The 12,057-nt window shown below is 41.9% G+C and overlaps 1 protein-coding gene across 1 annotated transcript in view; it reads left to right on the forward strand.

Moving 5' to 3' along the window:
- The window catches only part of LOC109843959 (UDP-N-acetylglucosamine--dolichyl-phosphate N-acetylglucosaminephosphotransferase-like), a 14,785-nt gene extending 3,090 nt beyond the window's left edge, over positions 1-11,695 (forward strand). The window contains exons 3-13 of the mRNA XM_020412957.1: positions 56-463; positions 550-637; positions 931-1,022; positions 1,159-1,277; positions 1,677-1,792; positions 1,895-2,022; positions 2,138-2,224; positions 2,916-2,976; positions 3,069-3,109; positions 3,219-3,339; positions 11,371-11,695. Coding sequence (XP_020268546.1) covers positions 56-463; positions 550-637; positions 931-1,022; positions 1,159-1,277; positions 1,677-1,792; positions 1,895-2,022; positions 2,138-2,224; positions 2,916-2,976; positions 3,069-3,109; positions 3,219-3,339; positions 11,371-11,430 — 1,321 coding nt within the window. The 3' untranslated portion in view covers positions 11,431-11,695. The remainder of the gene's footprint in view (positions 1-55; positions 464-549; positions 638-930; positions 1,023-1,158; positions 1,278-1,676; positions 1,793-1,894; positions 2,023-2,137; positions 2,225-2,915; positions 2,977-3,068; positions 3,110-3,218; positions 3,340-11,370) is intronic.

The raw sequence follows: 12,057 nt of genomic DNA on the forward strand, positions 1-12,057 counted from the left end.
TGGTAGACCTCTGCATCATTAGTTATGCCACGACGAGATCCAGCTCCTACTAAAGCCGCCCCCGCCGTCGGTTTCTCTTCCCTCGAACCAAAAGAGTTCACTGCCATGGCCACTCGCCGGAAGCCCGCCACCAACTCCAAGATCTCAGACGTGATCCGGGTCCAATATCCGGAACCCGACCCGACCCCGAACCGAATCCGGACCCGCCTCTCTCCCCCCCGAAGCTAGGGTTCATTCTCCCCCTCTCGGCCCTCTTGTTCCTCCCCTTCTTCTACCTGGTCTTCTTCCATTACGAGATCGACGGAGAGCTCCGGAGGTCGATCGCCATCAACGCGGCGATGAGCATCGGTGGCTTCGTCCTGGCCGTACGATTGATTCCTGTGGCGGCGAGGTATTTGCTGAGGAGGAACATGTTCGGCTATGATATTAACAAGAAGGGGACTCCTCAAGGCGCAATTAAAGTGTCAGTCTTTTTTTTTAATTTCTTTCATCGTTGTTGTTTAAATTTAGTTTTTTTTTTGAGTGATTTGATATCCAAACTGTTTGCAGGCCTGAGTCGTTGGGGATCGTGATAGGGATTGTCTACTTGCTCATCGCCATTCTTTTCCAGCACTTCAACTTCACTGCTGACTCCAATGTATGTTCCTCTACCGCTTCATTATTGCTCAAATTCACGAGTTATTTGCCCAAAATTAATATTTTAGAATTGCATCCGACCAACCGAATAGCGTTTGCGTAAAATTCAGTTCATTTGTACGATAAAGCCGTGAGCTTTGTGTGTAAAATTTAATTAACTGTCCACGAGACTTCTCAAAAAGTGGGTTTTGGTTCCTTCAGTAGAGCTAAAGAATGCCTGTCTTCGTGTTACCATGCCGGTTTTTAGATGGGCAGCAAGGATTGCTAACAATAGAAATCACATCTTTGATGCAGTGGCTTGTTGAGTATAATGCAGCGCTAGCATCTATCTGCTTCATGATTCTTCTTGGATTTGTAGACGATGTTCTTGACATTCCATGGAGAGTGTACGCCGTATCTCTGAACTTTTATAAACGTTCCATCTATTTTAGTAGCTCAGCTCAGCTTATCCTACTCTGAGGAGTTGCAGCGTCAAACTAAAATTGCATTACTGATTAAAGGTTAAAACTTTGTGAAAAACAGAAAATTGGTATTGCCATCATTTGCAGCACTTCCCTTACTGATGGCATATGCTGGGCATACTACGATCATCATACCGAAGCCTCTAATTCAGTATACTGGAGTAGCCATTCTGGATTTAGGTCAGTTTATCATTGCTGATGCCTTTCTACTTTCTGTCATTTTAATTCAAAGAATACATGTTTATTTATTTAATTTTTTTTTAGCATTTTTCTTATGAAGGTTTGGAGGTAGAAATATGGAACACCACTAAGACTAATGAAATATTTTTCTTCTCCTGTTATGTAGCAGCTTTAACAATGATGACATGAATGTTTCCAAAGAAGAGAATTAGATGCATTTTTTTTATCTCATTGGAAATTGTTAACAATGATGTAGTTCTTGCTTTGTAAACTTCTAGGTTGCAACAAGAATTGATGCAAATGTTGTCTTGAATGTATACTTCTGTGTTTGCCTGTATCAGAAAATTTCAGCATTCTATATCGTGCTTGATTGGCGTTTGTTTTGATGTTAAATGGCAGGTTGGATATACAAGCTTTATATGGGTATGTTGGCCGTGTTTTGCACAAATGCCATCAACATTCATGCTGGCATCAATGGTCTTGAAGTTGGGCAAACAGTTGTCATTTCAGCTGCAGTAAGAGAATACCTTAAAACTTGCTCGAATCACCATTAAATTTGGTATTTCTTGTATTACAATCTTCCAGAGTGATGATAGGATGAGCTCTTCTAATTACAGATTTTAATACATAATGTGATGCAAATTGGTGCATCTTCAGATCCTGAATACAAACAGGCTCATGCATTCTCAATTTACCTAGTCATGCCCCTTCTTACTACATCATTGGGTTTACTTTCATATAACTGGTAATTATTTTGTTCCAGATCTTTATTGTAAGTTTCTTATTGACTATTTTCTTAACTTGGTGTTATATTAATATTGGGGTATCTGTAAGTTAAATTGGTTTGGCTTAAATAACAGGTATCCGTCTACAGTATTTGTTGGTGACACCTATACTTATTTTGCTGGAATGGCTATGGCGGTAGTCGGAATACTTGGCCATTTCAGGTACCCAAACACCTTCAAAGGAGTTCACAATGTTTTCTATGTATTATTTATTTCACTTAATAATTAGTATATGAATCTCCAGTGAATAAAGCACCTTTGGATGTAACTAAAAATTCCTATGGAACTAATTTAAATCGGATTAGAAGTTATGATCAGAACATCTTGCACAAGGGAACAAAAAAACAATCATTAATACAATTTTCTCTTGATGAAATGCTCCTGCTTGAATGACATCCTTATCAGAGCAATGTATGGGATATAGAGTTATATCCACAGGATTGCATTGGGATTGGGTGAAATAATGGGTGGTTGGCTGCTCTTATTGTTGACCAACTCTGTTTTTCCAGGGCGGCTCTATCTTAATTTATACTAACTCTGTCTATCATTCTCTCCCTTTGGAAAGGTTGTAAGTTATTACTCTCTTTTTTGTCTGATGTTTTCTCAAGTTTGGGCTTTCTTGATAAGTTTAGTTGAGAACATGGTGATGATGACAGTTTTCAAGTCTTGCTTGCATATTATATGTATCTGGATTCCCAATTTTATATAGCTTTTGTTTTTAGATTGGATGTCGCAAGTGTTTTTTCTTATGGCCCATCTTGTGTTATATTGAGCAAGTGGCCTCTCTATATATAAAATACCTTATTCATCTTGTTTCAATTCCATACTTATATGATCATGTTTTCATATGCAGTGAGACACTGTTACTATTCTTCTTGCCGCAGGTTTTAAATTTCCTTTATTCATGTCCTCAGGTTTGCACAAGCCTGCTTATCCTCTATTTGTTTACATCCCTTTGTTGCAAGTCATGTTGTGCAACTTTTTAACATTCTTGTCTTCTTAACAGCTTTTCAAGATTATTCCCTGCCCTAGGCATCGTCTGCCAAGGTACTAGCTCATATGATTTGGGAACTCCCCTTAAGAATGGTTTACAAAGCGAAAAGTAAAAAAATTGCAGATCAAACTGGCAGATCTAACACTTCAATCTCTGTTGCAGATTTGATCCCCAAACGGGGCTGCTGACTGGAACGAAAGATGGGACACTCGTCAACCTATTCCTCAGATTGTTTGGGCGTTGCTCCGAGAAGGCATTGTGCATTAGACTCCTTATTTTTCAGGTGATTTTCCCCAATGACTTTACTGTTGTTATGGTAAATTAGTCTCTGGACATTACTGCTTCAACGTCCTAGGCACTATAGCATCAATACAGTATCAGGCTCAGTTGGAAGGCCACCATTTAGATTATCAATATTACTTTTTAAAATTACAAACTCTCCTCTCACAGAATATACTATCCTTATGATATTAGAGTTGGTTATGTCTGGCTACATGAAGTGGTGAGAAGAGAACAGAAATGAATCAAGGGAGATGCATTTGTTTTAATTTCATGCTATGCAGGCTGGAAAATTTTTCAATGGTGCAAAATCAATAGCTTTAGTACTATATTCTGCCTTTTCTTCTCTTTTCTATTTCACTGCTTGTAGGCTGTCTAAAAATCACAATAGATAGCTTATCCCCCATTAAACACCGATGATGGAAGTTACAATCTGACGACTTCCAGAAGGCTACAATTTGAAGACTTTCACGTAGATCGCTGAAGGTTACAATCTGACGACCTTCACGACAACCGATGAGAGCTCTAGTTCAACAACATTCACAATCAACATCGGGAGTTACAATCTGACGACTCTCATATTCTCAAGGAGCCAAGACGAAGATTACAAGACAATGATCTTTGCAACGCTATGACAAAAGAGATTACTTGTTGATAATCTCTCCAAATCAAGACGCGGAACTCATCACCGTGCTCTAAGACCAAAACGCGGAGGTCCTCCCCGTGTATCAACACCAAAACGCGGAGGTCCTCCCCGTGTGTCAACAGTAAAACGCGAGGGTCGAACCCACGTTACAACATCAAAACGCTGGAGTCGGACCCGCGTTACAACATCAAAACGCTGGAGTCGGACCCGCGTTACAACATTAAAACGCTGGGGTCGGACCCGCGTTTTTCAATGCCCAGCGGGTACCCAACTCCGCGTCTCCAGTCTAAAATGCGGAGTTAGGGTCCTGAACGTCAACGTGGGCGTTTGACTCGTTCAAACATGAGCTGAACGGTTCCAAAACCGGTTCCCATGATTTGTGGGCGGTTACACCCCACTTAGGAGTGATTTAAGGGATGGTTACACCCCCTTAATCCCCTAGAAAAGCGAGTAAACTCAACGGAGTTCAAGGTTGGCTTCTTTGGTCCGGAGTTCAAGACTTTTTCGGCTGGCATTTTCGGATCTGGGACTTGGCAGCAAAGGGAGAGATCGGCATTCATCCTTTGGAGCATTCCTTGAAGCCTTCGGCCTTGGCTTAAGAACCGATTCTCGGTTCAAATCAACTCTTTTTCAAGAGTTTCAAACCGATCAGAGTTATCAACTCATCAAGAGTTTTAAACTTGCCACGCAAGTTCTCCTCAAATCGTGAGGAGAAGACATCGTTCTAGTGATCAAGACGATCGGATCGTCAACGGAGAGCAAACTCGACGCGAGCATTCGAGGGAGGCACTCCATCGCCACTGTGAAGAACCCAGAATTAAACAAAGGGGAGAATCAAATTTATTCTCCTCTCTTTTGTAATCGGAATCCAAATTGTAATCGATTTTGAGAGAATATAAATCAATTTTTCTTTCATTATTTCTTTTACATCAAATTTTTCACAAACAAAAGATGGCGACTCCGCTGGGGACTAGCTTCTCTGATGAAGAAGTGGTGGCGCAATTCGATGTTCATCTCACTGGAACAACCATCGAAACTCTCGTGGTAGAGTTTGATCAAGCCAAGTTTGAGGAGGCTATCTCCTCCGGATCCCTTAGCCCCAAGGCTATGCGTAAGATCCACAAAGTTTCTAAGGAGACTAAAGCTCCAGTTGTGACCGACTCATCAAAGGGCTGTCTACCTTGGGGGTTGCACTGTTCATACAGTCCCCTCTCTGAAGGAGAAGACTTAGATTCGGCACAACTCCAAGAAAGTCAATCCTCCAACCAACGCGTTTGTAAGCCTAAACGCGACCCTGAGCCCAAACATGAGCTTCGCGAGAACCAGACTGAACGTGGCCCTCAATGGCGCGTTTTACAGTCAAAACGCGGACCTCAAGCCAACTTCGCGTTTCCAAGTTAAAACACGACCCTCGCGTCGACAATGAAGAACGCGACCCTCATGTTGCCAAACCAAAACGCGACCTTCGCGTTTCAAGTGCCAGACGCGACCCTCGCGTTTCAAGTGCCAAACGCGACATTCGCGTCTCAGGTGCCAAACACGACATTCGCGTCTCAGGTGCCAAATGCGACCCTCGCGTCCTAGAATACTCTGCGAATACTCTGCGTAGCGCGACTAGATTGAGGGGCGGATATAAGAAGTTCATGGATTCAAGGTATCTAAACCAGATTCATGTCCACCAAGAACCAGTCCTGTCCAATCATAAACTGGGGGTTCCAGTTCAAACCTCACGATCAGTGAGTAATTCTCCTCGAATCTTTACAACAGATTTGAGAGAGTTCATATCGAGAGAAAGACCGATGCAACAAATTATTTGTTCATTCCAATGTGAACGACTGATCCCTACGGTCCTCTCGGGACCCAAATGCTACTCATATGCGGCCAAACCGTCGATATTCAACCGACCAACGAACGTTGTTTTGCCTAACCAACGACGACGTTCGCACAAGAAGAAGTCTCCAGAGACCGAATATCCTGAGGTCACTATCAATGTGATCGGTAGAGGGAAAGCCTCCGGTCCTAGCTCCGATGACTCTGAGACAAGTCGTTCACCGACCGTTAGAGAAATTGCTAATGAGTTTGAAGGGGTCTACCGATACACCCGGACTCGAACAGGAGCCATTCCTCCTATCAACTATCGGAGTTTAGCCAGGGGAACCAATTCCAATGATGAACACTCAGCCATTGTAGAGTCCCAATCATCAAGCTCTTTTGTTGAACATGAGAGCTCCTTTTATATGACGGGAAACCATGAAGATCTCGCAAAGAGGCTTGATGAGCAAGAGGCCATGCTCAAATCTCAGCAAGAGGCCATCAATGAACTCATGGCCCTGTTGACTCAAATCGTCGCAAACAAGGCCAAATCTCAGAAGACAGATTCGCCACTTAGACAAGCAAAGGGAAGGGAAAAATGGTTGATGACACGGCTTCTGACCAAGAAGCCCACAACCTGGAATCTTCCTCTGATGAAGGAAGAGAGACTGAGAACGAGTATAATCTCCAGTTTGCCAAAATGAAAGAATTGGAAGCCCGCCTCAATGCCATGGCCAACAGAAGCGAGCTCCAAGACGAGAGAGTTGTCAGACCCTATCCTGCCGAATGGAATGCAGCCCCTTATCCTCCAAAATTTAAAGTCCCGACGCTACAAACTTTTGATGGCACGGTATTACCGAACCAATATATTTATCATTTCAAGTCACAGACTGGGAATGTAATATCAAACGATGTCATACTGGCTCGATTGTTCATTGGCACCCTTAAGGGAGTTACCTTTGAATGGTTCAGGAAACTACCTGTCGGATGTATCCAAAAGTGGGCAGATTTAGACTCTTCCTGTCAAGATTTTTTGAAGAGGATACAGAAGTCTCCATCCACACCCTTCTCACCACTAAGCAGAAGAAGAGGGAATCCGTCAAAGCCTTCGTCAAAAGGTTCCGAACCATGACTCTCCGGTGTTCGTCAGGTATGACACAGTCTACTTTAGTAGAGACCTGTCGACACAACTTGCGGACCGACCTCCTAGCCCGAATCGGAGTTGCAGAATGTCGTTCTTGGAGACAACTAATCTATCAAGGCGAACAGGCTCAAAAGATTATTGCCAGGATCAAAGCTGAAGAACAAAGTAGGCAAGATCAACCTGAGCAATCAGATCAAGCCCAACCTTCTCCTGAGCAATCGGACCAAGCCCAATCTCCTCAGTCAGAAGGGGAAGATACTACGACCACTGAAGCTAATCTTCTTCAGTAGGATGCCGGGTCTCCAATAACTATCACGTTAACAATTACCTCTGATAGTCAAACTCATTAGATAGTGGCCTACTTCTTTTCCCCCCTGCACTTGTTCAAGACTGGGGGTTGGTTTATTTGTAGTTCATTGGATTATGAGTAATAAATTTTCTGAGTTATCATGTTCAATGGAATACCTTTGTTAACCACAAAATCCACAAATTATCACGTTAACATCTACCTCTGATAGTCCATCAATCTGCCAATCCGCTTCAATAGGATGGCAGGTCCACAAAACTATCACGTTAATAGTCACCTCTGATAGTCTGTTTTTCTCCAAATTCTCCTGACAATCTTCCTCTTCAAGTAGGATGGCAGGTCCATAAAACTATCACGTTAACAGTTACCTGTGATAGTCCATCAACTTGTCAATCCTCTTCTAATAGGATGACATGTCCACAAAAACTATCACGTTAACAGTTACCTCTGATAGTCTATCAATTTGCCAATCCTCTTCAAGTAGGATGACATGTTCACAAAAACTATCACGTTAACAGTTACCTCTGATAGTCCATCAACTTGTCAATCTTCTTTAATAGGATGGCAGGTCCACAAAAACTATCACGTTAACAGTTACCTCTGATAGTCCATCAACTGGCCAATCTTCTTCAATAGGATGGCAGGTCCATAACTATCACGTTAACAGTTACCTCTGATAGTCAAACTCATCAGATAATGGCCTACCAAGTGATGTGCCTCTATTCCTACTTCATGGATAGTGCCTTACTAGGCAGTGTGCCTTGTCTGCTTCTTTTTATTCCCTTGCTAAGTCTTAATCAAGACTGGGGGTTGGTTACTTGGAATCCATTGGATTAAGAGTAACGAATCTTTCACATCGTCAAGTTAACATTACACTTCTGAAGATCATCACCCCCACAGAGTATAAATGCAGCTTGCATCACTCCCAATTTGTCACGTTAACAATACACCTTTGACAATTAACTTATCAATCCTCGTCAATAGGATGATAGGTCCTCAAAATTGCGCAAATCGCAATCTTCCCCAACAAGACGCTAAGTCTTTAAAATCTTGTTCAAATCACAAGTATCAGAACTCATCGCTTCCGATGATAAACTCACCTAGCAAGTCTCCCCAGCGAGACGCTAATTCCCAAGACCTTGTGCAAATCACAAGTACGCATTCTCTTGTCAAGTTAATAATACACCTCTGACAATCCACTTATCAATCCTCGTCAATAGGATGATAAGTCCACAAAGTTGCTCTAATCGTAACACATTCCTGTCACGTTAACAATATACCTCTGACAACAATCCACTTATCAATCCTCGTTAATTAACAATATACCTCTGACAACAATCCACTTATCAATCCTCGTTAATAGGATGATAAGTCTCCAAAGTTACTCCAATCGCAACACAAACTCTCGTCACGTTAACACTAAACCTCTAACAACCCACTTATCAATCCTCTTCAATAGGATGATAAGTCCACAAAGTTACTCCAATCGCAACACAAATTCCTGTCACGTTAACACTAAACCTCTGACAAAATCAACTTATCAACTCTCTTCAATAGAGCGATAAGTCCATAAATTCCAGTCAAGTTAACATCACACCTCTGATAACCAAACCAACTTATCGACTCTCTTTAATAGAGCGATAGGTCCATAAAATACTGTTAAGTTAACATCACACCTCTAACAGTCTATCCCCCAATGAACTTGTTAATTCTTTTTGCAACAAGAATAGCAAGTTTTTATTATAAAATCCCCAGTGGATTAAAGATTTTCTGGAATTATAGTTTTTATTATAAAATCCCCAGTGGATTAAAGATTTTCTGGAATTATCCTAGTGATAATAAAGAAAATTCTTGAATTTCACTTTAAGTGAAAATTCATGCCAAGTTAATACTATACCTCTGGCACTTCCAACTTTCTTTTGGTGTTTCAAGCCACACAGGAAGAAATAACGCCAAAATCCATGCCTTACACGCATGGGAAAATTTATCCCGAATCCTAAGTAGGGATAAGTCAACGTCTAACACGCGATGCCGGTTAGTCTTTCACCGTAAAAAGGACAAAAGTCTACGTATTCAACATCGTAGCAGGTCGTTATTAATAACGTCAAAATCCATGCCTTACACGCATGGGGGACTTTATCTCGATTCCTAATTAGAGATAAGCCTACGCCTAACACGCGTTGCCGGTTAGTCTTTTTCCGTAAAAATAACAAAGTCTATGTATTCAAAATCATAGCATCAAGTCTAAGAGGGTTCATTCTCTTAGCACAACGTTACATGTAAAACGGATTCAAATAATTCACATGCTAGCCCGACTCAAACGGTAGTCGGTAAAGGCTTATCAAATCCGTTGATGGCTGAGGGTTTGCCAAAAATCCTATGCACGTTTGCAGGTCCATCAGCTTAATGGATGACCCGTGTTCCAAATTCAACATGCAAGGGTGAGACCCGCGTCTCAAGTTCAAAACGTAGGGATACACCCCAACATTCCAGAAGCAGGATTATGGCGCATACCTTCACATAGGTCCTACATGGCAAATCCCTTCAACCAAGATACCTTCGAAGCGAGTGCAGTGAACGACTCCTTTACAACAAGGAATCAACAGCTCCAGGATCAGAGTTGAGATCCAAAGTATTCCGAAAATTCGTCCCAGTCAACCGCGAACTTTCGAAAACTTTGGAGGGGGTTCTGTAGGCTGTCTAAAAATCACAATAGATAGCTTATCCCCCATTAAACACCGATGATGGAAGTTACAATCTGACGACTTCCAGAAGGTTACAATTTGAAGACTTTCACGTAGATCGCTGAAGGTTACAATCTGACGACCTTCACGACAACCGATGAGAGCTCTAGTTCAACAACATTCACAATCAACATCGGGAGTTACAATCTGACGACTCTCATATTCTCAAGGAGCCAAGACGAAGATTACAAGACAATGATCTTTGCAACGATATGACAAAAGAAATTACTTGTTGATAATCTCTCCAAATCAAGACGCGGAACTCATCACCGTGCTCTAAGACCAAAACGCGGACAACATCAAAACGCTGGAGTCGGACCCGCGTTACAACATCAAAACGCGGAGGTCCTCCCCGTGTGTTAACAGTAAAACGCGAGGGTCGAACCCACGTTACAACATCAAAACGCTGGAGTCGGACCCGCGTTACAACATCAAAACGCTGGAGTCGGACCCGCGTTACAACATTAAAACGCTGGGGTCGGACCCGTGTTTTTCAATGCCCAGCGGGTACCCAACTCTGCGTCTCCAGTCTAAAATGCGGAGTTAGGGTCCTGAACGCCAACGTGGGCGTTTGACTCGTTCAAACATGAGCTGAATGGTTCCAAAACCGGTTCCCATGATTTGTGGGTGGTTACACCCCACTTAGGAGTGATTTAAGGGGTGGTTACACCCCCTTAATCCCCTAGAAAAGCGAGTAAACTCAACGGAGTTCAAGGTTGGCTTCTTTGGTCCGGAGTTCAAGGCTTTTTCGGCTGGCATTTTCGGATCTGGGACTTGGCAGCAAAGGGAGAGATCGGCATTCATCCTTTGGAGCATTCCTTGAAGCCTTCGGCCTTGGCTTGAGAACCGATTCTCGGTTCAAATCAACTCTTTTTCAAGAGTTTCAAACTCGATCAGAGTTATCAACTCATCAAGAGTTTTAAACTTGCCACGCAAGTTCTCCACAACGTCAAATCGTGAGAAGACATCGTTCTAGTGAATCAAGACGATCGGATCGTCAACGGAGAGCAAACTCGACGCGAGCATTCGAGGGAGGCACTCCATCGTCACCGTGAAGAACCCAGAATTAAACAAAGGGGAGAATCAAATTTATTCTCCTCTCTTTTGTAATCGGAATCCAAATTGTAATCGATTTTGAGAGAATATAAATCAATTTTTCTTTCATTATTTCTTTTACATCAAATTTTCCACAAACACTGCTCTCGGTAACCAAAGTAATGAGTATCTTCTGTGTTCTTCCACTTAATTTAGTTTGAAGCAGATGAAATTCCAGCTCTCAGTTTAAAGTTATCTTCTTATTTCAGCTATGACACGGATGAAATTCCAGCTCTCAGTTTAAAGTTATCTTCTTATTTCAGCTATGACACAGATTTTTGTTACAGGCTTTGGCATGCCTTGCCTGTTTTGGGCTGAGATACATGCTTGCTGGTTGGTACAAGTGAATGCAAGAAAACACGGAGAAAGCTTCCAACTCTCAGTGAACCCTGGCAGTCTCACTGACGACATACTGACAAGTTTGGTTATAAGATCGGGCCAATCATCTCTGTAGAATATAATTTAAAAAGGTTAGTGATGCATTTTTTCCTGATTCCGTCTAGATGCTTTGAGAAGTGGCTAAAAATTTCACAAATACATTGTAACTATTAATGTGTACAGAAGGTTTACTATTGAGCTCTGATTGGACTTTTATCTCATGTTTGCTACTCACAACCTTCTAATTGTTCTCCATAATCGTTCACTTGAGGGTGATTGTGCTTGTTAGCGTATTTTATTTGAATGGAAGGAGATGCGCTATAACCCACGATTTTTAGCTATTTCTAGTGGTATCGACCAGCTGGCAAAAAATTTCCTTTTGTCAAAAATTCACAATTTCATCCGCGATAACCCACAAATTTTGACCATTTTAGCGGTTTCAATTGATAGGCAAATAATTTTCTAGAGGTGAAAATTCACGATTTTATGAGCTACAAGTAGGGGTGCTAAACGGTTCGGATAATATATCCAAATGGACCGCATCTGCATCCGATAATGATGCAGATATAGTAGCTAAAATTTGAAACCCACTAGAT

This window comes from Asparagus officinalis, chromosome 5 (genome assembly GCF_001876935.1).
Source record: "Asparagus officinalis chromosome 5, Aspof.V1, whole genome shotgun sequence".
NCBI lineage: Eukaryota > Viridiplantae > Streptophyta > Magnoliopsida > Asparagales > Asparagaceae > Asparagus > Asparagus officinalis.